The sequence below is a fragment of the Cupressus sempervirens genome, chromosome 8, assembly GCF_028749045.1.
Source record: "Cupressus sempervirens isolate cs-2001-9-10 chromosome 8, ASM2874904v1, whole genome shotgun sequence".
Lineage (NCBI taxonomy): Eukaryota > Viridiplantae > Streptophyta > Pinopsida > Cupressales > Cupressaceae > Cupressus > Cupressus sempervirens.
This window is the reverse complement of record NC_143125.1, coordinates 666,581,251-666,605,713: the sequence shown is the minus strand read 5'-3', so window position 1 is coordinate 666,605,713 and position 24,463 is coordinate 666,581,251. Positions and strand designations below refer to the sequence as shown.

At 36.3% G+C, this 24,463-nt stretch overlaps 1 protein-coding gene across 5 annotated transcripts in view; it reads left to right on the top strand.

Annotated features, from left to right (window-relative positions):
* The window catches only part of LOC149544215 (protein HESO1-like), a 112,799-nt gene that overhangs the window by 31,214 nt on the left and 57,122 nt on the right, over window positions 1–24,463 (top strand). For all 5 annotated transcript variants that reach the window (XM_089798732.1, XM_089798730.1, XM_089798731.1 and 2 more), the window contains exon 3: window positions 18,081–18,248. In XM_089798732.1, coding sequence (XP_089654858.1) covers window positions 18,081–18,248 — 168 coding nt within the window. The remainder of the gene's footprint in view (window positions 1–18,080; window positions 18,249–24,463) is intronic.

Below are 24,463 nucleotides of genomic sequence, written 5' to 3'. Positions count from 1 at the left end.
TGGTGATCTCCATGAAGAGGTCTACATGACGCAACCTCTTGGTTTCAAGGTTGCTGATAAAGACCATTAGGTTCTCAGATTGGTAAAAGCTCTCTATGGCTTGAAGCAGGCCCCTCGGGCACATAAAAATTGATAAGTACATCAGTGATCAAGGCTTTAAGAGGAGTTCTTCAAACTCAAATCTGTACATCAAGACTACTGACAGTGACATCATCCTTTTGGTTATTTATGTGGATGATCTAATCATCATTGGTAGTTCGACATCTTTGATTTAGGGAATCAAACAAAATTTATGCTAGTCTTTTGATATGACTGACCTTGGGCTCATGCATTATTGCGTAAGTGTTGAAGTTTGGCAACAGTCTTCTGGTATATTCATCTCTCAGTCCAAATATGCCAGGGCCTTGTTAGACAAATTCTGTGTGTAGGATTGCAAACTTGCATCTACACCTATGGAGAAAGGTCTCAAGTTATCAACAAAGTCTGATTCTCCTTCCGTTGATGATACTACATACAAGCAACTAGTAGGCAGCCTCATCTACCTCTCTGCTTGTAGGCCTAATATCAGCTTCGTAGTCAGCTATATTTCACATTTTATGACAGCTCCTAAGGCTGATCATTGGATAATAGCAAAGTGTGTGCTTTGTTACGTGAAAGGCACTTCAGATTATGGACTTCTGTACTCTCGAAGTTCTAATCCTAAACTCAGTGGGTTCATAGATTCAGATTGGGTAGGCTCTATTGATGATAAAAAGTCAACCTTTGGATATGTGTTCAGTTTGGGATCCGCTGCAGTCACATGGACCAGTAAGATGCAGTAGGCAATTTCTCTCTCCTCTACAGAGGGACTGTTAAGGTAGGATAAAGTTGTTTGGCTTCGTCGGATGCTTGGGGATATGTAGATGTCACCAACAGGACCAACTACTTTGTTTGTTGATAATGAAGGCGTTATCAAGTTAGCTCGAAATCTAGTCTTCCATGAACGAACCAAGTATGTGGATGTTCACTGTCATTACATACGACAGCTGGTTGAAGATGAGACTATAGATTTGTGGTATGTTCCTACCACAGATCAGACTACAGACATTCTCACCAAGCCTCTTGGTCCTGATAAGTTTGTCAAATTCAGAGGACAGCTTGGTGTTTTAGATAGATTAACCATTAAGGGAGGGTATTACAATATTAGATAAGTTGTCTATTATTAGTTAATGGTTATCTATTATAAATATCTAGTTAGCTTTCATTTTTTGCTTTCTCTAGAATATAATGTTTCTATTCTTTACGATCGTTTCCTAAGGAAACATCGTTTCATTCTTTTGTATAAATTGACCGTTTCGTCTCCGTTAATAATAAGCAAGTATTTACCAATTACTTCCGTAATATCAATAACTTCTGCAAATACAAGTGTGATCATTTGGAAGTTGTCACTTCCTCATGATGTACACAGGGGTGTAGGCCCATTGAATTATGCAATTACATGCATGATACCAAAAGTTTACATTAAGTCAAAACTCCCTCTCATTCTAATATAATCAAGATCTTCAAGGATCAATTGAAATATATTCTCTATCTGCTCCTTCATGTAGATGCTTTAGACTCCCTCTTAATATCAATCTTTTAAGCTCCTTTACCTTTGAAGAAGTGTCAAACTCTCTCTGAATTTGATATTAATCCTCCTTTCCCTGCAAGAATTCTTAGAAGAAAAGATCAAGGCACATAGCTCTTATAGTAAGGAAAATCACATTTAATAACTATTCTCATTAATAATATTATTATAAGAACATGAATTAATTCTATTCCAATATTTGAAATAGTTATTAATATATTTATTATAATTTATTTTCATAAGCATATTATATATCCATAGATATATTATAATCACACTTGCCTACATAAACTTATTTCAATATATATATTTAACATCATAGTAAATTATTTTATATTTACTATCTATTATAGGTTTATCAAATTTTATAGTTATTAACAAAATCCTAATCTCCTTTAGCATATTCTAACAACAGAGAATTTTGGCTAACATCTTATAGTAAGGATAAGGGATCCGTACCTCACTTGCATTGACTATGTTGGGGTGGACTGGGCTCTAAAATCTAAATTAAGGAGTTTAGTTAAGAATTGTAAAGTTCACTTACAAATTTCCTTTTTGCTGATGAATTATGTATATTTCTTGCACGTACAGTCAATGCCAATGAAATATACAAGTGCTGTAGAGTATATATAAAACTCAATGCAAAATGATGATTAATATTATTCAAGATCGACATTTGAGATGCCTTCGATCTGAACACATTAATCAATTACTATATTGCAATATCAGGCGACATATACATTATATATGATGAGGACGGGTACATGGGTGAATGGGCAAGTCTCCATTTGGAGACGTGTCCATTCACCGATGTGCCTGATTGGTGGAATGGTCACACCCGATTATTAGTCATAACAAGAACTAATTCCATTTAAGACTTAACTAAGTCTATTTGCAATTAATAACAATTAGTATAAATATGATTGTTTCTTGAATTCAACTGTGAGATATTACTTTAACAATAATATGCATCGGCAGTTCTGAATGTTGCGATCTTCATTAAAACATTAGACGGTACTCATATACATATACATATCGATATTCTGCATATCGACGTGTATATATACATGTTTATGGTCTTATGATATCAGTGCAATTTTCTAAACCAAAGCTATTTGCCTCAACAAGAATCAAAACCAACAGACAAGACCATGTTGTCAATGGCATTAAATTTGACTTTGTCAAAATAATCAACCTTCAAACATGTTCGTCATACTCTTAAACATATATTTATTATATGTCCCTTCCAACCCTTAATGGTCGACAAATAGCGAAACCACAAGATATTATCATCTTGTGACTCCTGTTACCCTTGGTCTCTTTGTAAATCATAAAGAAGACTACGATCATGCCGAATGTACCGACGACGAGCAACGCTAAAGCCAAAGAAATCTCCTTTATAGGCTCGACAATTCTTCCTCTGAAATAGAAAATGTGTGATCTACGTACACCATTGATTATGACTACAAACCCTAACAAATTCCCCTATGTTTTAAGCAGACAATATCCATAGAAAAAATATGCAAACTGTAGGATTTCTGACAAGAATCATCCGATGTCTGTGACACAATTTTTATTGTAAATCATCCATGAAATGATCAATTTTTTTTTTAATATCTGCTATTTTATTTCAGCTTCTATTGGTTTGGACAGGTGGACGACCCAAATTTGATTTGTCAAATCTGACAAACATAATACAATTGGAGATTGATGAGTAGGAGATAATTCCGCAGCAAGTCAAATTGTGATATTGCTATCAGGATTTAACTGTGTGATTTTTGAGTCAAACTCATTGACCCATGTTTCATGAGTAGTGATTCAACATGAATCCATCTCTCATGAGAATAAATGGAACACTTAGCACTCATTGGATCTAGGTGATGCTCACAGAGGTGAAGCACCGGGACTTACAGTTAAATCCTGATAGCAATATCACAACAATTGGAGATGTTAAAAAACAAGAGCATGAACTATGATCTCAAAATCCGGAAGCTCTTAGGAGGAAAAGTTTGGCAGTGTTCTCATGAGTGGAAAAGACATCTTCAGATGGTTGATTTGTGCATAGGATGATTTCTTTGTGGCAACACCTGTATATAGTCCATGAGTGATGCATTTATTCCTTGACGTTTTCTCTCTTCCCAAGCGTCTTGGATTGTGAGTAGTAATATGGGTGCCATATATGATACATTTTGATGAAGATATTTCTGTACTCGGCTATCATGTTTCTGATCCATTTCGTAGGATGTAGAGTTTTATAGGTTATTTCTTGGAGTCTCAAAACCATCAAGCCGATGTGTAGTCTACCCATATGACCTTTTGGTTGATGAAAGCTAAGTTAAGATTGTTTGAATCTAGATCCCTATAACACATTGCATTATTAAAATAGGTAAACATTGTCCTCTTTGTAAGTGCAGTATCCTTCAACGGTTATTCATGTTGGTTATTAAATAATTTGAATCATCTACTTATGCCTTCCATTGCTTTTGTAAATGAACAATATTAAGTGGTCCGATGAATTTCAAAATGCCACACGACAGTAAGTCTCTTGAATGTTAAATCACTGGGAGATGCTATACAACTATTTTTGATGCTTTAAGTTTCGATGGCAGTAATGTTCTGAATGCCTCATGCGATCAATATGAAATAGTCAACGTTTGAAATTCAATCATGGATACTGACATGAAGGAATGGGAACCAATGTGACTCTAGTTATATTGTAATCATTTATGACGATGATGTTGGCAGTGATTACTCTTTTCGTTGTCTCTTTTTATTAATGGGTTGGACCGCGGAAAGGGTTGTTTAATTCGCTATATTTATTTGTTTTCCATTCGATGATAATGTTTTCTATGTCCTTTTCTTCCATATGATTTTGGTTTCATCTTATGTCATCCTCTTCGATACAACTTGTAATATCTTGAATCTGATTCTCAGATTTTTACCGACTTATTCCATATCAATGTTTCCCAATTTCTTCATGTCTGAAAGGTACTAAGAAAATTACATACTATCCTCTTGAGCCACAGAGAGGTAACGTCACTGCAGGGATGTTCAGAATCGCTGAGGTAGTGTGCTGACTGATACTAGAGAGCATGACTGTTCTGTGTGATTTGTAACTCGTGCAAATTCTTATCATGCTTTGAGTGATCTGTCACTCATATACATTTAAGATCTTTGGGATTTGGTGCCATTTAGTAATACACTCATTGCAACCTTCACGATATTGCCATTGCAATAAGTTGACCTCATAAAGATTTGATTAATAGTTTTTCATTTGCAGCAACCTGGTTCTGATACCATGTTGATTTTTTGGACTGATGCAAATGTAATAGCACTGCCATATGTTGGTATGTGCTTTCCAAATGGCGACGCCCTCTTGTATTTGGATGAGGAATAAACCAAGAAGAGACATGTCCTTTTATGGGACATGTCTATTTATTAATATAATTAATATAATGGAAAACTTAATTATAGTTGTAAAAATATATGAATCATTGTAATTATATTAATTTCTCTTTGATCTCACAGGTTTATCCTACTAAAGCTACCAAAACATCATCAAATTTCTCCCTCGATGATGTGACTTTTTACTATTGCAACAGGAACCTTTACGTTTGTAGTAGGAACCTACTTCTTTGTCGTAGGAACTTCTATCTCCATCATTTCCTATTCTAACATGGCCCCAAGTCTTTCCTTAACGACAACTTCTTGTTCTTTACCCCTTTCTTGGGTAGATTCTTGATACATATTGATGCTTTCTGTATCTTGTGTTGGCCTTTGTCATCTAATTTTCCTGTAGCATCCTTCTCTTGCTTGTTTTTACCTTCTCCCTTTGTGAAAGGGTGAATCTCCTATAAGTTTGGGGTTTGAATGGGTGATGAAGGAGTTGTTGATATTTGCCTTTTCTGCTGAGTTTTTCACTGTGTGTGTTAGGTTTCTTTCTTGATTGCAGTTTGATACTCTTTCCTTTTCTTAGTTCAACACTCTTTGGTGGATTTCTTCTTTGATTCTTATTCGTAATAACTATTTTGGTCTATCATCCCACAATGGCTGATGCCCCATCAATGTATAAGTCAGGCTATCTTTGTTCACTTTCAATTCACAAATTTGACACTTAACCCACTATTATGTAAACTCTAGGACTGATCCAAAAATTGAATCAAGGTTTAGTATTTCCTTCTTGGACCAATCATACGACTAGATGGTCTTCTCTGTTTCCACCTTATATATTGATTGGATCGTTTATTTCTTCCTCCACTTGATTTGGTACTTGGATAATTTTGCATGCTTTGATCATTTGAATGGCAATCTGGAAAACATCCACCTTTGACCTCATACTCATCTGTAATGTTGGCCCAAAAATCTTCAAGGTGTACCTTGTGTGGTATTTCACGCTAGCCACCACTCTGATTCTATTGTAGGGATCATAATTGAGTCTTGCCAGGTAAAGTGCCAAATGGTAGAAATGTAGCTCATGCTGATTTTTCATCTGCCTATAAACATGGACACAATTTAACTTCATCTCTTATTGTGATTGGGAACACATGTTTCAACTTCCTCTTTCTCTTTCAAATGTTATCATATGCCATCAATTGCCTAGTAATTTCTAGTAATACCATTTTGTCCCCTAGATACCTTGGTAGTCTATATGGTTTTGAACCCGATGTAGGAGGCGAGGAATTGGATGAACCATGTGTTGATGTTAGTTTTGTACCACTACATAACATATTAGCAATTGAATATCTGATACGGAGTATCAAACACTCAATTCCTCTCTTGAAAAGTTAATACTTATGCGGACATAAGCAAGAACTCGAATGTTCCTTACACCTGTGGATACTAACTCAGTATATCAATGTGATTTGCTAGTAATCACATAGGTAGCCCTACGCTAATTGTTGAGGATGACTTGGACTTTGGTGGAATGATGGTGATGGTGATGGAGGGTGAATGCTCTTATGACCGAGGTCTTTCCAACTCTCTTCTTCAAGATTCTAACTCCTAAACTACTTGCTATCCTACTCTTACTCCTATGAATGGAAGATTAGCAAATGGACGGGGATTGAATCTAATGAAAACTAACCAGCGGCTCCATTCCCATAGATGCAATGATTTGAAGGAAAATGAACTAGTTTACCACCCAAGGCTTCCCAACCAGCCGCTAGGATGCTAGTGGCCTAGTATTGATCCCTATCAAACATCTACTAATGCTACCATACAACTATCCATCTACTTTACTCAGCAACTTGAAATGCAATCCACTTTAATAACTTGAAAAGAAATTTTACTCTTAACTATTTGGAAGTAGAAACCATGCAATAATACCAAAGGCTCTTAATCACCATGCAGGTCACAACAATGAGAAAGAAATAGCGGATTTTGGCATTATCTTTGCAACAATTTTCTCCGACCATTACAAAAGAGAGCAAATGGCCTTATATAGAGGCCAAAATGTACAATCGACGGTAGAGATAAATAGGCAAAATCGACGATCTAGATTGAATCCTAGAAACCCTAATTAGGGTTGCCACCCCATCAGCCAATGAGAAGATGCCACCTCGTCAATGGACTAATGAAAAAAGTGGAAAAGTTGCAACCAATGAGAAGCACCAAAATGGTGGCCAATTAGAATTAGATACTTGTCCTACCCTAGAAGAAAGAGAAATTGCCACTTGGGCTTACATCAAATGATCTTCTAATATAAATCTCCCTTTTTCTTTCATTCTTTTAGCTAAGGCAATGAACCTAGCTAGCCTTTCGTTGACTTCTTCCATGGGAGGGCAAGGTGTATGCTTTATCTTGAGCTCATCCAATTTCATTATGCTGCTTACTGCCTGTAGTGTCTTCTCATGGTCCCTCTCATACTTCTTTGCAAAACCGATAAAGGCATTGAGGGAGGAAAGGGTGGCCAAATGTTTGTTCTTAATAGCAACCTTTCCTAACTCATCCAATCTTGATCCAAGTCTTGTCTCATCGATGTCCTCTTCTCTGATGTCTTAAAAATCAAGTGCCACCCCAACGTCACTCATCATGGTTGAAATGGAAGTGTCGACGCATGGGTTGTGCTGTGTAATTGCATTCTGTATCTCCTGGAGTGTTCTCAATCTGGTAGTCAAGGCAACAAACCAAGACTCAACTGTACTCAATCTTCTTTCATCAACCAACTTGGCCCTCTCCAAATATGCTTGTGGAAGCCCGATGAATGCCTGTAGCCTGGGAATAGCCAAATCCTTGACTAGAAGGAAATCCTTCCACTCTTCAAATATTTTGAATTTGTTTCTAACAGCCACTAATGACCGGAATGTCGAGATAAAGGAAGGCAAGAAAATTCGCCCATCTTGGATTGTATCATGGATCCAATCCCTGACTTCATGTAGCTGAGCTGATATTTCTTCTAGTTTGCTCTCGCTGTCTTGAGGAAGGGCTGCCTGGTGCAATTGTTGGATAGGCTGACAATCTCTCCAATATTTGTTCTCGGCCTCCAATTTTACGATCCTTTCATTTGCCTTCCTCAACCTTTCTCTAATTGAAGCTATACCCTCCTGAATCTCTTCACATTCCATATCATCTGTGTTTCTCCCCAAGTTGTGTTCCACTATCTCATATTCTTGGGCCGCAATCTCATCCACTGCCTTATTGACTGTTGGTATAGCAATCCAAACCTTTCGGTGACCATCATTGTCGCTCTTGATTACCTTTGCCACCGTCTTCACCATTTGTTTTTGGCTCTCGCTATCACCCTTTTCTATTAATCCTTGGATGTCTTCCACTGTTCAGCAGTTACCACCTCGCCTCTTGGCATGAGCATTTTCCTTAACCATAGTGGTGCAGTGCATCTCCCCAAATTTGGATTTGGTTCGACTAACAAAGCATCACCAACGGCCTTGGGTGCCTAACTTATTGCCTCAATGTTAATCGACCCATCTTCTCCACTAGTTTTTGCCATATCATCCCCTTGTTGGTTTTTTGAGAGAGGGGAGTACTCGGTGCTCTCACTGTAACCACTTGATTCTAAATCAAAGCTTACTTCTATCGTGGCCCCTTTATCACTTGAATTGACCTCTTGGCTTTTAGCCTCAATTATGCTTTCCTTTGATGGTGCTGCATGCTGTCTCTTGGCTGGAGGTTCCGGATGTTCTTTGCTCTTCTTAGCCTCCAAAGCCCTTTTCTTGCTTCTAACTATTTCCTGTTGGCGGCTACTTCCTTCACCCTTTTGTCCGACTGATTTTGTTGGACCTTCCTTTGGCTTCATCTTCTCATAAGTAAGGGGAATCCTTTGATTTTGCAACTTCCTTAATCTTTCATTATACCACAACTCGGTATGCAAATCAATTGCTCTTGTAACCGCCTCCAAGGAAGGATCCTGATGGTCATCCCAATCTACTGGATTCAACTCTGTTCGTTCTACTGTAACATAATCTTCTCTTAGCACATCTCCATCATCTTCCAGTTGATCGGGAATATCAAGGCCTCTCCATTTGATATCTCTCATCACGTTCACCGACAATCTTGAGAAAGCTAGCTTTCTCACATGAAAGTCATCCTTAGCATTGGCCCAAAAGTCCTCTATAGTGGGAACATGTTTAAACGCATTTTCATGAGATACCGTGATAAGACCATTAGGATCGAATTCTTGTCTTGCTCTATACCATCGTAGATAATACCATTCCAATTCCTTATCCGTAGCTACAAAGGCGACCCGATTGGGGCAACTATCATTGCCAATTCCGAATGAGAAGGTAAACCCTGTCTTGCCTTCGTTTCTCATTATTCTATCATAATGCTCAAGTTGCCTGACCAATTCCATCAAAACTACCTTGTCGGGTGGGTATCTTGGAAGCCTCTTGGGACAAACCGTACTCCCTACTACTCTAATGTAGGTGAATTGCGGAAATTGGATAAACCAACTATCATACTTCTTTATCTTTGCTTCTGCTTCTGGTGAAAGTCTCTTAGCAGGTGTCCCATGTAATACCCTAATTGTCTTCATGGCGAAGGCATCACAAAACATCTTATAATCCTTGTTGTCGTGCAAATGAAGCTGTGGGTAGCATTCATGCACCAAATATTGCCCTAACCCATTGCCAACTTCTCCTAAGGCCTTAAGTCCCAGACTCTTATACAATCTAGCAATTAGGTAAAATAGATAGAATCCCATGTAGAATTGCTTTTGGTTTTGTATGGTTCTAAGTTGCAACTCTAGATTCTCGCTTATGATCCTAGTCCAATCAAATCTTCTTTTTTGTTTTTCAATTTCATCAATAAAGAAGTACATCTAGTTTTTGAATTGCATATCTTGAGCTAGGCACATGATCCTGCTGAGAAGCACAATGAGATTTCCATATTCTGATTTGAAGTCTGCCACAGTGAATCTCGATGATTTGGTGACTCCTTTCTTTCCCTCGTGTAACTAATCCTATTTTAGATGTGTGAAGTAAGCGTCCTGGTTATCTTGAAATGACTTGGCTGCCTGATCCATCATCACCATTGTCATGCTCTTGTACTGGGGAATGTTAAATGCTTCTTCGATTGCTTCTTCGCCAATATTGGCCAACACTCGCTTCCCTTCATCAAAGGTGATGGATTTACTGATCAAATCAAATTTGGATGCGCACTCCATAACCAATTCCGGACAAGGCAATGTGGAAGGAAAAGCTACTGCGTGTACAATTCCGCTTCTGTATATCTTCTTTGCCAAGGGGGATTGTCCTTCCTTTAGTTTGTCCTTCATCTGTAGCATATTCACTGTACCGACATTGGTATCAATTATTTGCCTCATTTTCGAGAAGAAAGTTGTTTTGGGCATCATATCCTCTTTATCTTTCTTAGTATTTGTTCCCTTAGCGTTCTTGCTTGCACTAACATCTACCATCCTAAACACTTATTTCTGCCCCTTCGTTCTAAGTGATATGGACTATCCTTATCGATCTCCAACTTTCTTTCTATCGATGGATTCTACACTTATTTCTGCCTCGCCAAGTGCTATCACTACACTTATCAATCTCCAATCTTCAACCTAGGGTTGGGACTACCACTTATATCTCCCAACTTCATTCTTAAGGTGGTCTAGCTTATTTCTGCCTCTTCAAATGTCCTATCATGGATTTTACACTTATCAATTCCCAATCTTCAACCTATTATGGGATGATGAATTGGTGGATGATGAATGCAAGAAGAGCCAATGGAAACAAAACTAGACAAGAATGAAAGAGAGAAATCCGCTTAAGAACTCCTTTCAACTCTAAATGATTTGAAGTTACCTTTACCAATGGCCGGGTCTTCTTTTGGAATTTAGGATCAGACTTGAGAATTTCAAATCCCTTGCAAATCTTGAGGCCCTAGCTGGAAAAATCAGAATTTAGTGCTCTCGGAATTGTCCATCATTTGTTCAAAAAATTAGACCTTTGATCACAATAACCTCCTCTAAATAAAATCGCTCAAATTAGGGCAGAAATTGTAGCTCCCAAGCAAAAATCAGACTTTGTAAAAATTGCCTAGTAATGAAAAGTTTCAGATCTGCCCTTCTCAAGTCACCTAGGGCATAAATCACAGCCCTAATAGAAGGAGAAAAATCGCCCAACAATGCAAATATCTGCCTCCACAAAAAAATCGTCAAGGCCTGAAAATATCCACAATTGCAAGCAAAATCGCCTAACAATGAAAATTTGCTCTTCCAAGAGAAATCGCCAAAGCACATAGAGCTGATCCAAGTCAAAAAACGCCTAAGCACCAAAGAGGAGTGAGGAATGAGGAAATAAGGGGAAAGAGCTTCCTCTTATACCCCACTTGCTCATCCTTTCTAGCTAGCCGACTGGGACCCTGGGAGCAAAAAATATATTAATTAGAACACAAAATTGACCCCCAATTACATGCTTAGCCAAAAATTAACTTTGCTAGGATGAAATTTACTTTTTTAAATTGCCAATTAGACCAAGATTGCAAAAATAAAGTAAATAATGCCTTAGAGATGCTAAATGTTTCTATTTAATGATGATTTAGTAATTAATATATCATTAAAATTGGATTTTGGCTAGCCAAAAATAATTTTTCAATATTAAATTACTAATTTCACTAAAGGCTTAAAAATTTCAAGGCAAATTTAATTCATTTAATACCAATTTTTTGCAATTCAATTGAAGTCGATTTTGCTAAGCAATTTTAATTTTTTTTAACACAAATAAAATCATTTCTCTAGAGTCTAAAATCGGTTTTGCAATTTGATTTCATCATCACAAAATTAATTTTCTCACTAAAAGAATTCAAGATTTTCCAAAAAACTTAAATCCAACAAAAATTTCATTTTTTTTGAAAATTATTCAAATTTACACAATTATAGCCAAATTTTTGAAAAAAAAAGTCTAAGTACAAAATTTACAATTTTATCTTTCCAAGTGTTGTTTTTTGAAAATTGTTCAGCCTAAGGATGAAATTGGCCGTTTTGGAAAATCAAGTTGAAACCGGGTGAAAATAAGTCTAACCCTCTCCCCTCTGGTCTTGAAGGTGTCCAAGACTTAGAATTTTCAAAAATAAAATCAAAATTTTTTTTGGACGACCCAAAAATTTGCAAAGGCTATTAAATAAAGGGGGTCTGCAAAGTTTTGGGGCAATGGTGTGAGAACCTCACAACACCATGCTTCATACTTCTCTATCAACTTTATGTCCTCAGTTGACAACCTCATGTGTAATCTACCTTTTAGACAATGAACATAGATAAGCGTCATTGACTGTCACAAAGTCATCCTTAGTATAGAGCTATAATTGAGGGTAGCACCCATGTAATTACAAATGGCGTAGACCACTTCCTATTATTTTTGTATCATAATCCATCATATCTCATCATCTGGGCTAGGTATATGACATAAAAAACTCATGTAGAATTCTCCTAACCGTTCTAGATTTTTTAAGTGTTCATTTAGATTGTTGGTAATCATCATTGCCCAATCCATAGCATTGAATTCCTCAATCACTTGCTCAACACAATACCAGTTTGATATTTGTAATGTGTAAGACTTTGGCATTGCAAATATCCTGCTTAGTGTCATGACTAAATCATTGTAGTCTTGTTGGAGGTCTAACCAAAACAATTTTTTGGGTGACTTGGTATCGTTAGCCCTATTCTTCCATGGCTAGTTTGGTTGATCACACCATCACAATGGTCAAGCTCAGTTGTGTAAACTTTGACTGCGGACTCTGTTGACTTTAACACCATTGATTTATACCTTAGGATTTTAAAAGCTTCCAAATAGCTGGTGGGAAAAGGTTTGCTAACACTTTACCATTTGGATCTGTTGGTAGTTGGAGTGAAGATCAATTATGGAGAAATAAACTACTCCATGTAGTCTGTCCAACAACTCAACGGTCTTGGGAATGGAGTATCTATTCATGATAGTGTTCTTGTTCAATGCTTAGTAGTTGACACACATTCCCAGGGTCTTGTCCTTTACAAATACCACTAAGGATGCAAGAGGACTAGAGATTGACCCGATCCATCTTTCATTAAGGAGTTCCTAGATTGTCTTTTGAATCTCTTCCTTGAACTTCAGATGGCAATGGGATGTGGTGATAGAGGGTTTGGCTCCTCCAACTTGATGATGTGCTCAAAGGCTGAATGTGGGGGTATAATAGGCAAAATATTAGCAAAGATTAAACTACATGCTTACCTAATATTGCCTGGAGCTCCTTATAGCAATTGTAAGTTTGTTGCCTACACACAAGTTTTATTGAGTTCAAGCAATGTGCCGCCTAGACAACATCATCATATCTGAAATTTGTTTCCATTTGTTTGGTCGAAATCTCCCTTGGTCCACCATTTGACATTCCACTTTGAACCACCTTGCCATCCACGTTGAATGATAACTCCATCCTTTTGAAGCTTTGTCTGTACTAGTTGAAGGTCTCCATCCATTGAATGCCCAATATGACATCTGTATCATTGAGATATACCACAAAGAAATCATTTGTCACTGTGTAGTTTCCCATGGTGATGCTTAGTTGTGTGACCGGGTGAGTGCATGACAAGAGATTCCCTCCCAATACCTTGACTTCCAACCCTTCATGTTAATTTGAACCCAAACCCCTTTAGATGAAAAGTGACGAGTTGGTGAAGTTGAGCAAAGCTCTACTATCAAGCATGACTACAACTCCTTGCCCCTAGAGTTTACTGCATACTTGAGACACACTACACCTTGGGGTGCTAGCCAATGCCGAAATGATGCCTTCCTTCTGTACTAGTTTGGAAATTCTCTCCACATGATTCATTTCTTTTTTAGACCCCTCTCTTATTCGTTCAAAATCCTCATTCTTCTCCTTGCCATGAGACACCACCTTAATATAGTGGATATTTCCCTTGCCTAAGCATCGATGCCATGCTTCCTATGACTCCCTACAGGTATAGGAAAGTTTCCTCCTTGTGAGATCGCATTTTGTGGCCTCATCCATCGATTGCTTCTTCGGATAGGTTTGTTGTCTTATCCTTCAAAGCGAGGGGTGGTTTGACATTTGAGTAATTCGTGGAAGATGAACAAGGTTGTCATATCACTTTCCTTGTTGATCGCCCTCGTGAGTGTGTTGGGGTTGTAGCCTTTGACCCAACTCTTGAGGGGCTCTATCAATCCACCCATGAACAACACAACCAATTTCTTTCAGATGTCTGTAACCAATACTTAGTGTCTGGAATTCTGTGATATAATTGTCCATCGGTCTTGTTTGCCTTAGTTGTGCCAACTACTTGAAGTTGAGCTTTGGATCCTTCCTGTCAAAGTTCTGTGAGTCTCTCCATGAATCTAGCATATGAAGTGATTCAGTCATGACCAAGGGTGATCATCTTCTGGTGCTACGATTAATGAGCAACTCTGTCTAGGTAAAATGCTGCAAATTTGATTGCCTCTCTTTTAGGCATTGGGTTGACCTGGAAGTAGGTATCTTCTTTCTGTACCTACACTTGTGCTAATGTATTTCTAGACCCATCAAAGAATGGTAAATTTATCTTGCCAATCTTCCATCTAATGTCATCATTGTAATGGCCATTTCTTTTGGGATACCTCATCTATAAGTCCACATAATCCTTAAACCAAATCTAACATCAATGTAGGCTCTTGTTCATCATGTTGTTCAATCCTTTTAGGAAATGTCAACATCATAGGGCATGTGTGGGAGCACTTTGTATGAGGCCTCATTGAAAAAGCTATCATTGTGTCCTTTGTGACCTCCATTTGCCCTTCTTTACACCAAGAGTTGAAGGGTTTTGCCAATTTTTTGTTTCCCCTTTGCCATGGTCTCACCAAGTTTTGTTGTCCTCTTGTTAGCTCTTGTAGCACTGCCATCATCTGTGTTTGATTCTCCCATTTTGTCTATTGATTGGTATCTTGTTTGTATCCAATGTTACCCAACAAACTAGCAAGATCAAAGCTCTAATACCACTATAATGTACGAACGAACAACAATAGTACGATACTTGTTTTGGCTTCCAACCCTTATATACGACAATGTGGAATGCCGTATGGTGGAATGTGTCATCTGTAATGTCCCCATTGCTTAGGACAAGTTTACCTATAGAAATTATTAGCAAAATGGTCTATTAAATTCAATTCTAATGATTCATATCTAGGAATGCCATTATTTCTACACATTTTCAAGGATTCCTTCAATCAAGCTTCCTAATCTATTGAGAGGATTCCTTGTGTCCTAAGGAACGGTCTTCGATTATTCGACCTTCCCTCTTAAAACTACCTTTCAAGTTGGGCTTCATAGCCTCTGTGAAGCCCCCTTGTGCTCCATCGGACGACCCTTGTTTAGTTAGCCATCTCATTGAAGGGAGTATCATTAAGGTCTACTAGGTTTGTCTATCAAACCCACTACATTTCTCATATAAAAGTCATCCATTATTCCTTACAATTCTTAGTCTTAATAATCCAATCTAATTATATTTATTTCTATGATCGTAATTTCTTATTACAACATAATAATTATATTAATTATTAGAAATCCTAATTAATCCCCAGATATTATTTATAAGTACAAATATATAAATAATTACTACCATACTAAATAGTACTACAATTGTAAGAACAAGTTCATATTCCTATCTATACATAGTGTGATACATCTCAAACTTCATGCTTACTTACCTTTGCCTTGGAGTGATGTGGGTCTCGTCAAATCTTTAATTGCCTCTCATTAATTGCCACGAGGCTCTAGAAGAGTAGGTTTGTTGAGGTGACCATCTCCACATTGGTCGATTGCACATGATTGTTGGCGATGTCCAATCTATGCGGGTCTTTGGTGGGTTTTGACCACCTGTTTCCCACAATTTTGTTTGTTCTCCAAACTCTCATATGGGCCCACCTTATTAGCCCCTTCTTATTGCATTCCTTTGAATTATTGTGATGTGGTTATTTTTCCTCTTTGGTCCACGTATTCTTATATGGTAGTGTGACTTGGACTGATGTGACCCTGATTGATAGCTAGGAGACGCTCGGTCTTAGTACCTTGCCACTTAATCCTTATTAATATTAAAGTAATTTTAGTTTACATATTTGATACTTTATTATTAATATTAGTATTATAACCTTATTTGTTTAGCTCATTAGTATTATTATCGCATTGTTTATTGTGATCCTCGTTTATCATAGATAATAATACTATCGAAACTGGGCTGACATGTCTAAAACATTTATAGTTAACTAATAAATAAAAAGGGGGCCAAAAAGATATTATAATTATATTTCGGGGCTATGCAAATAATTAATTTAATCTTGCTCTTTAATTATATTGGGGACATTATAATGTTTTTCTTGTGCATGGTTTGTGAAATTAAGTGGAACTATTGTGATTGATTAAAGTTTAAATGACAAAAATTGTTATACTGATTCACCCCCTTTCACTCCCTGTATAACTGTGTGCTCATAACAGAAAAGAGTAATGGTCCGTTTAGTTCATGGAATTGTAGAAATCGAGATTTCTACAAATCTTGATTTAGCCAAATCAAGGTTTTACAAATCTTGAAAATGATTTTTGCAATTTTAGTAGAACCATTGGTTCATCTAGAAGATGAGTGGGAAGATTACATTTTTGCATTTGGCTCTTCAAAGTAGAATTGGAATATTACAAATAAGACTCTCTCTGTATATTTTTCCTCCATTTAAAGGATGGTCTAAATGGAGGAACCCATGGCGACGACATCTCCCTACATAACATTTGTTTTACCTGCCGGATGGTAGGCCACTTGCCAACATTTGGATTTGAGCATGCCAACCTGTAGATTAACAAACGTTTTATATCCTCCACACACTCTGCCCCACCTTGCAAGTTGACTCAACTACCAACCGCTTCCAACACCTTATTCTCCCCATTTAACTCCCACTCCTACCCCACCAAATCAGTCGTCTCTCATCCACACTAAGTAGGTCTTCCACACGCCACTTCAACAACAACAACACCAAATTCATACACATTCGACATAATGGTTGCACGACTAGTATGGAAACACTCTGGAGTAATGTAACCCATGGTGCCCGCCATGTTCATCGACTTACTAGTCGTCCGGTTGTGCTCAAACAAGAGAGCAAGGCCAAAGTCCCTCAGGTGGGTTTTGAAGTTGGATTTGAGCATTATGTTGTGTGTGGACTCCAATAAACAAACCTATCTAATTTTTTTACACTCCTCAACAAAGTGTAACCAGGTTTTGATTTTCAATTCCAAGTAGCTAATGGGAAGTTTGATAACTTGATTTTGAGGTAAAATTAGATTCCTGCAATTCTAATTCCATTAAAATTTTTTGGACACAAACGCAAAATTTTCCAAATCCAGTTTTTGCAAAAGCCAATTCCGGTCTAATTCCACGAACCAAATGGACCCGAAGTGTTCACGATGAATGACTTCTTGATAATTTTTATTCCCAAGTAATCAAGACCACAAATCCCTTCAGTGAAACTTAATAAACTCAAAATGTTAAATCTTTAGGTTAGAGCAGGTGGGCGCATGTTGAGTAATTACTCTAGAGCATGTTGCGTTCTGAATAAAGATTGTTTCGTCCTAGTAGCTACGACGGCTAAGGCCATTGAAATGTTTATAGGGTAAGAGTGACCTTTCCAAATGCTTTGATTCAGATAATTGTTAAACTTAATACTATTCAAAGATATTTAGAATTATAAATAAATAAGATGGACTTGATTTAATTAAATTTTTGAAAGATGTTATTCATTTTTTTGACATTATATGTATTAATGATAGTGATTTTTAAGTGCCAAAGTCTTAGAATGGTGATTATATTGAAAAATTATTTTAAGCACTTTTGTCTAAATTAATGGCACAGTTTTTTTTCAATGTATTGTTTTTAAGAGAATTACTTAAATGTCCTCACTTGGAATTAAAATGGTAAATTGCATGTTTCTTTGTCGAGTTCCAGTTTTTGATGCTGTGCACTTGAGATTGCAAATACTGAATGTCTGACTATAACCTTTTCAAATGTTTTTAGGTGCTTCCATAAAACCATTTGGATCCTTTATCTCTAATCTCTACACATGCTCGGGCGATCTAGATATTTCTATTGAGGTGCCTTCTAATGGACAAAAGTCATTCAAAGTACCAAAAAAAACAAAGAAGAAACTTTTGAGTGATATAAAACAATTTCTCATAAGTAGAGGTAAGATGTAGGAACTATTATACACTACAATCTTTAAAGCCGTATGTTGATAAGGAGATATCTTTGCTATTGAAGGGGCTGCAAATGTTAGTATTCTTTAGAGATGTACTTTTCAAGAGTTGGTTTTATTAGTGAGGGGTTTGTTGATTTCAGATTTTGACAGTTTCAAATCCGACAATTGTTTTGAAAAGGACGAAATAAAGAAAGTTGAATATCCACAAAGCACTAAAGTAAAAAAGGGACACGAAATGTACAGCAAGTTACAGTAGGCAGAAATTATAAGTTAAATTACAGAAGTATGAAATGTCTTCTTATTAAAGATGTGTTGCATATCCTATTATTATTGGCACTTTTTGGTGTTTTTGTCTGGCTTCCTTCCCTCAATTTAATGGGATTTCTTCACCTAGTTTCTTTTTACGCGTGCATGGACTTATGGATTATCTTGTTGCTCAGAAAAAGTGCCTAGGTGCCTTCCTATTGCATCAGATTGCTACAAGAGATGCATGACTTGCATTTTTGTCTTGATATTGAAGGAGATTGCCTGTTTACTTTCCTACTTGCATTAGATCTTCTTCAGATACTGTGACATTAAACAGAAAAAGGTTAATAAGAGTTCTGAAAAAAGGAAGATGAGTTTTGAAGATTTTTCGGTCATACATGATTCATTTAATAATTTCGTTCTTTTGGGAAAACCTTTTTAAAAAAGCATATTTTTTAGATGTAGCTTAACCATTACGGAGTAGGACACTTAGACAGAACATTGATTTAATAACTTGAACGTTTGTTAGAGAATTTAAACATGCTGTAGTTCTTGTTTAAATCTTGACTACACATTTACACTCTAGGACTGGTTTTTACATATTGGTTCTAATCTTAGATTCTGGGATAGAAATATGGTTATTACAGACTTTTGGATACATCTAAATACATGTGTACACATGAATACCCACACGGGCGCATGAACATTCAATTATTCACACATGCATCTAATGACACCCACATACCCACACATGGACATGGACAATTAGTTTTTCACACATACATCCAATGGCACCCACATACCTGCACATGCACATGGACATGTAGTTATTCACACATCCATCCATTGACACCCACATATCCACACATGTGCATGGACATTCAGTTATTCACACATGCATCCTTTAACACAAATTGCAACATCCAGTTTTCCTGGGTCTAAATTAACATCTAACATACTCAAAGAATACAGTTATTACTTCGTATCATAGGAAGACAGTTATATCATTCATGTACATGTGAATAAGATTTACTGTTAAAATCAGTTAGACAAAATTTCTTAACTAAAAACTTGCAATACCATCAAATGAAATTACTGCAGAAATTGAAAACTACATACCTCGAAAAATTGAGATCAAAATCAAACTAGGGATGCTTCTGCAACCACCTAGGTTAGTCCACAAATACACTATAACAATTACACATGACGATTATCATCTAAAAACCGCTATGTCAAAATCAAATGATGATCACAATTAAATACCACTATATTTAGAATTAGGGCATCACATACCACTTTAATAATTAGGGCATCGTTTACCATCAGTTCATTTAGGGCTTCTGATACCACTGATTCAAATAGGGCTTCCGCTACCACAGATTCAATTAGAGCTTCTGATACCACTGATTCAAATAGGGCTTCTGCTAACACGAATTCAATTAGGGCTTCTGATACCACTGATTCACATACAGCTTCTGCTACCACGGATTCAATTAGGGCTTCTGATACCGCTGTATCAGTTAGGGTTCCCGCTATCACTCAATCAATTAGGGCTTCAGATTCCTTTCCTTTCGATTACTTAATTGTGACAGTAGCTCAAGATTAGAAAATATACTTATATTTGTTATTCATATAATTGAAAAACAATCCATAAATCTATTTCTTGCATCTAGGTGTAAAATAACGGTAACAATGAAATAACTCAAATTGATCTTACCTCCTTGTAAATAAAAGTGATAATATCTGTTTCCGATAAACAATTGAATTCATAGTTATCTCTGTCTGACGCGGGATTGACATCTTGGGGAGAGGTGAAACATTGCCAGGGGCTTAACCACCCAACCTCAGACCAAATCTTATCCCCATACAATCTCTAACGAGAAAGGCCCTCCCTACCCGGAATAGACAAGGGACATCTTGCCAACCACTGGGCTCCCTGGCATTTTAACATGCAACTTGGCAGCATGAGATCACAATTTAAGCATGAGTTATTAATTATTTCATATTTAAAATGATAAACATTGTTATATCATAACTAGTATTGATTCATATTATTACAGATTCCTCTCATTCACCTCATTACCCTTTTTCTTGGCTACACAGCTGGGTGAATCCCAGGTGTTAGGAACTCTCAGAACAACCGGTTCTGTCAACTATACATGCATCTAGCATTTCGCCAATTTGTGATTACATAATTATGTTCTTTAAGGATTGAATGTTAAATTATTTAATTTAATCATAATTGGATTTCTTTTCTGCGTTCTTGCAGATTAACTCCACCTCTTCACCATTTCATGGCTTCTCTGCCGGTGAACTCCTCGGTGTTAATAGTATTTTAGATTTGTTCAGAAAATTTTGATAGCATGTGCATTGATGTTGATTTATAAAATCAATCAAGTTTTTTTTTAAAACAACTGCCATTTGAATTTTTTAAATGATGTATTCTCAAGGTTACTCGATTAATGATCTCTGATGCACTTCAGAAAACCAGCAACTAGTATTATATATATTAATCACAAACTACTATGCCTAGCCGACTATGGATGAATACTAAATCAGAAAAGAAAAGAGATGGAACATTTTTAATTTATTCTTTGACCTATCATTATGTAGTGAGTTTATATCCACAGCTTTGCTTTACACCTTTTCGCCTATAATGGCATCATTGCTTGGTGAACTCCTCGGTGTTCTGATTTCACGATATCAAATGGATTCTGAATTGTGATAATTACTTATGCATAATTGGTACATTATTATGGCTAAGTTGCATCAATATACTAAACAGATCTCATGTTTTTGAATCTATATAATATTCCTTGAATTCGGTCTGAAAGAACAGACATCAGTGTTATGGAATTCTATATATCGATGGCTCAAGAATATTTTACTGTTGCAATGATATATATATATATATATATATGAATCGATGGCATATGATTCGTATCCTATAAGAGTTACATTAGACACGGCATAAGAAGTATACAAAAATTAATTCATGTCACGACAGTAGTCTTACGTGATGCTTATGCAATTCCTGGATGGCTCTGTAGTCGGGTAAAAGAACTTTGCTTCTTGCTCTGGCTCTCGCGGCAAGGTAAGAAAAAGGAATATGGAAAGAAAAAGGTACGAGCAGTATTAACAGTCGGGATTTGATATCAGTCCATTTGGGTATCACCGATAGCAAAGAATATATGAAGGAAGAATGAGCATGATACGATTAAGAAGTTCTATTAAAATGAAGGAGCTTGACTCTACGACTCCCTTTAGTTACAAGAAATCCTTTCAAATGCATCATAAATACAATAATATATGAAAAAGAAATAAAGAGGGAAAAGAAAGAGGAGCTGGAAAGACAATTCGAATTGCCGAAAATAAAATCAATTAACCATGCCAAGTGTTAAAAAGCAAAAATATAAAAAACGAGAATAGAGTTGGAAAATAATAATTCAAATATTATATTTACATGTGAACATCACTTTATTATTAAATTATAATGATACCAAATCATTTTTATATTATACGCACGAATATAAATTATTAAAAAATAATATGATGAAAGATAAATTAAAATCCTTTGAGAGATGTTTTATATTTTAACTTAATTATTTAAATAACTCATGTGGTTCCACAGATGTATCCAGTTTCAAATCACTAGGTCCTCTCCCTGTCTACCCAGTGATGGTGATGCTTTGCCTAATTCTTTTCTTACAATGCTTCCACCCCTTTGACATGCTTCTTGCAAGGAATTTCTCCGCAATTAATTTATAAATTATTTAATCATAAATAATCATAACAGTTAACCTTCATCTCAATTCCATGAATTTGTGATTAACGATCAACTAACATGTCATCTTCACTTGAAATCATAACAACTAACTATCTTACCATTTCGCCAGGTTCTAACAAATTAGACTGCCAACTGACTTCATGTGAACCTCAATGGCTATATTTCAAGTTAGGTTAAAAATTGTGATGTAACACAAACATGCACATATGAATGTTTATGCACAAACATAGACGCACATCAGTTCCCACATGTGCATTGGCAAGCATAGACACAAATTTTCGCAAGCACACATATGCTTGGACAGGCATATTTTAATGTCCCCAATTTTGCTAGCATTACAGTTTGAGGGATTAGCCTTATTGTGATCCTTGTAGGCTAGTTATTGTGGATAGGGGGTCCCTAGAGTTAGAGGCTTGGATATAGGAGGGTCTTGTCTTCTCCACAATTCAATACGTTCCAGTTTGATCTTCGTTTGGCTCAGATTGGACTTCGCTTGGCTCATATTGGACTTCGTTTGGGCTTAGTTTTATGTACTTACTGTTTTGGGTAAGTTTGGTGATGATTGAGAGGGGCTCTTTCTATTTTTAGAAAGTGTGTTTGGTCATGTGGGGAAATAATAGGTGCGACTCCTGATTCATACGACATATTTAAAGGATGATTATTTTGGGAGTTAATTATTATCAAAACATTAAGTGGCTTATTATAAAGTTATAATTTGACTTTATAATTTCATTTTAGTTGAGGGTTGAGTCATCATTGGAAGGGGCTATATATTCAATTAATTCACAAAAGCTTAAGCCAAGGTATTAATAGAATTTTTAATGTGTGCATCAAAAGGAGAGGAATATAATAGAATTTAATATTTCAATTGCAACAAAAGCAAATACTTTAAAAAGCTAAGCTATGGTTTAAGTTATGTGAGGCTTGAGTTTGAAACTGCTGGGCCAATCTTCAACTGGGAATTTTAAAAGGCTTATTTGGTGAAAATGAATTCATTCATTATATGTGCATTTGCTTTTGTTTGTGTGGAGAAGAAATTGAAACAATGGTTTCAGTTTTCGAGCTTGAGGATCTAAGTTATGGTTTAAGTTATGTGAGGCTTGAGTTTGAAACTGCTGGGTCAATCTTCAACTGGGAATTTTAAAAGGCTTATTTGGTGAAAATGAATTCATTCATGATATGTGCATTTGCTTTTGTTTGTGTGGAGAAGAAATTGAGACAATGGTTTCAGTTTTCGAGCTTGAGGAATTGTGAATTCTTCGAAGTGTTTTTGCACTTTGAACTGGTGAAACTGTCCAGCAAATTGTGCTTGAGGATGGTTTAAATCAGAACCATTACTGTACTTCATTTGTGATCAAAGTGTGAGAAGTATTTCAGCCTAAGGTTTTAGATTTGATTGCAAGGGCAGAAAGCTTTAATTGGTGTAAATCACAACCCATGTATGGTTCAGCATTTGAGATTGGAGTGTGGCCAAGGTTGTATAGGTGAAGTGACAATCTTCTACAAGCTGTGATTTAAGTATTAGAGGCAACATTGGAAGACTAAGGCACATGATGATTGGTGTCTCAAGTCAATGTTTTAAGCCTTGGCATCTCAAGGGAGGACATTTACAGAGAGTAGCGACATATATATTGGAGAGTTTTTTGGAATAACATATGGGCTACATTTCATTACCAGGTTCTCTCTAATTTTGTAATAACATTTTAGATTATCAAGATTGGTATTTGTATGCATTATGAATAATTTGATGTAATAAAGGTTTGCATGCCAACTGTTTGCTTAAATGTCTAGTGGCTGTAGGTGTACATTGGAATGCATGGCAAGTGTTTGTCTTAATGCCAACTAGCTGTAATAGTTAATTTCAGTTATGTGTATGTTTGTCAAAGTTCTGAAACGGCCAGTATACCATTTCTATAACAACTTTGCATTGTTAGAAGCATTCAATAACTTCATTTGCAACCTACAAACCTAAAGAAGACAATAAAAAAATTCATAACAGCAGTTTCAAACATTGTATGCTAAATGTTTGATAATATTCCTTGAGCTTCATAACAACAGATTTTGATCAGATTTATAAGGGATATTTTAGTGGTGAAGTTAGAACCTATAGAGGTTCTTACACACATAGACACGATACACAGGCACAATTTTAAACATAAACATGTAGAT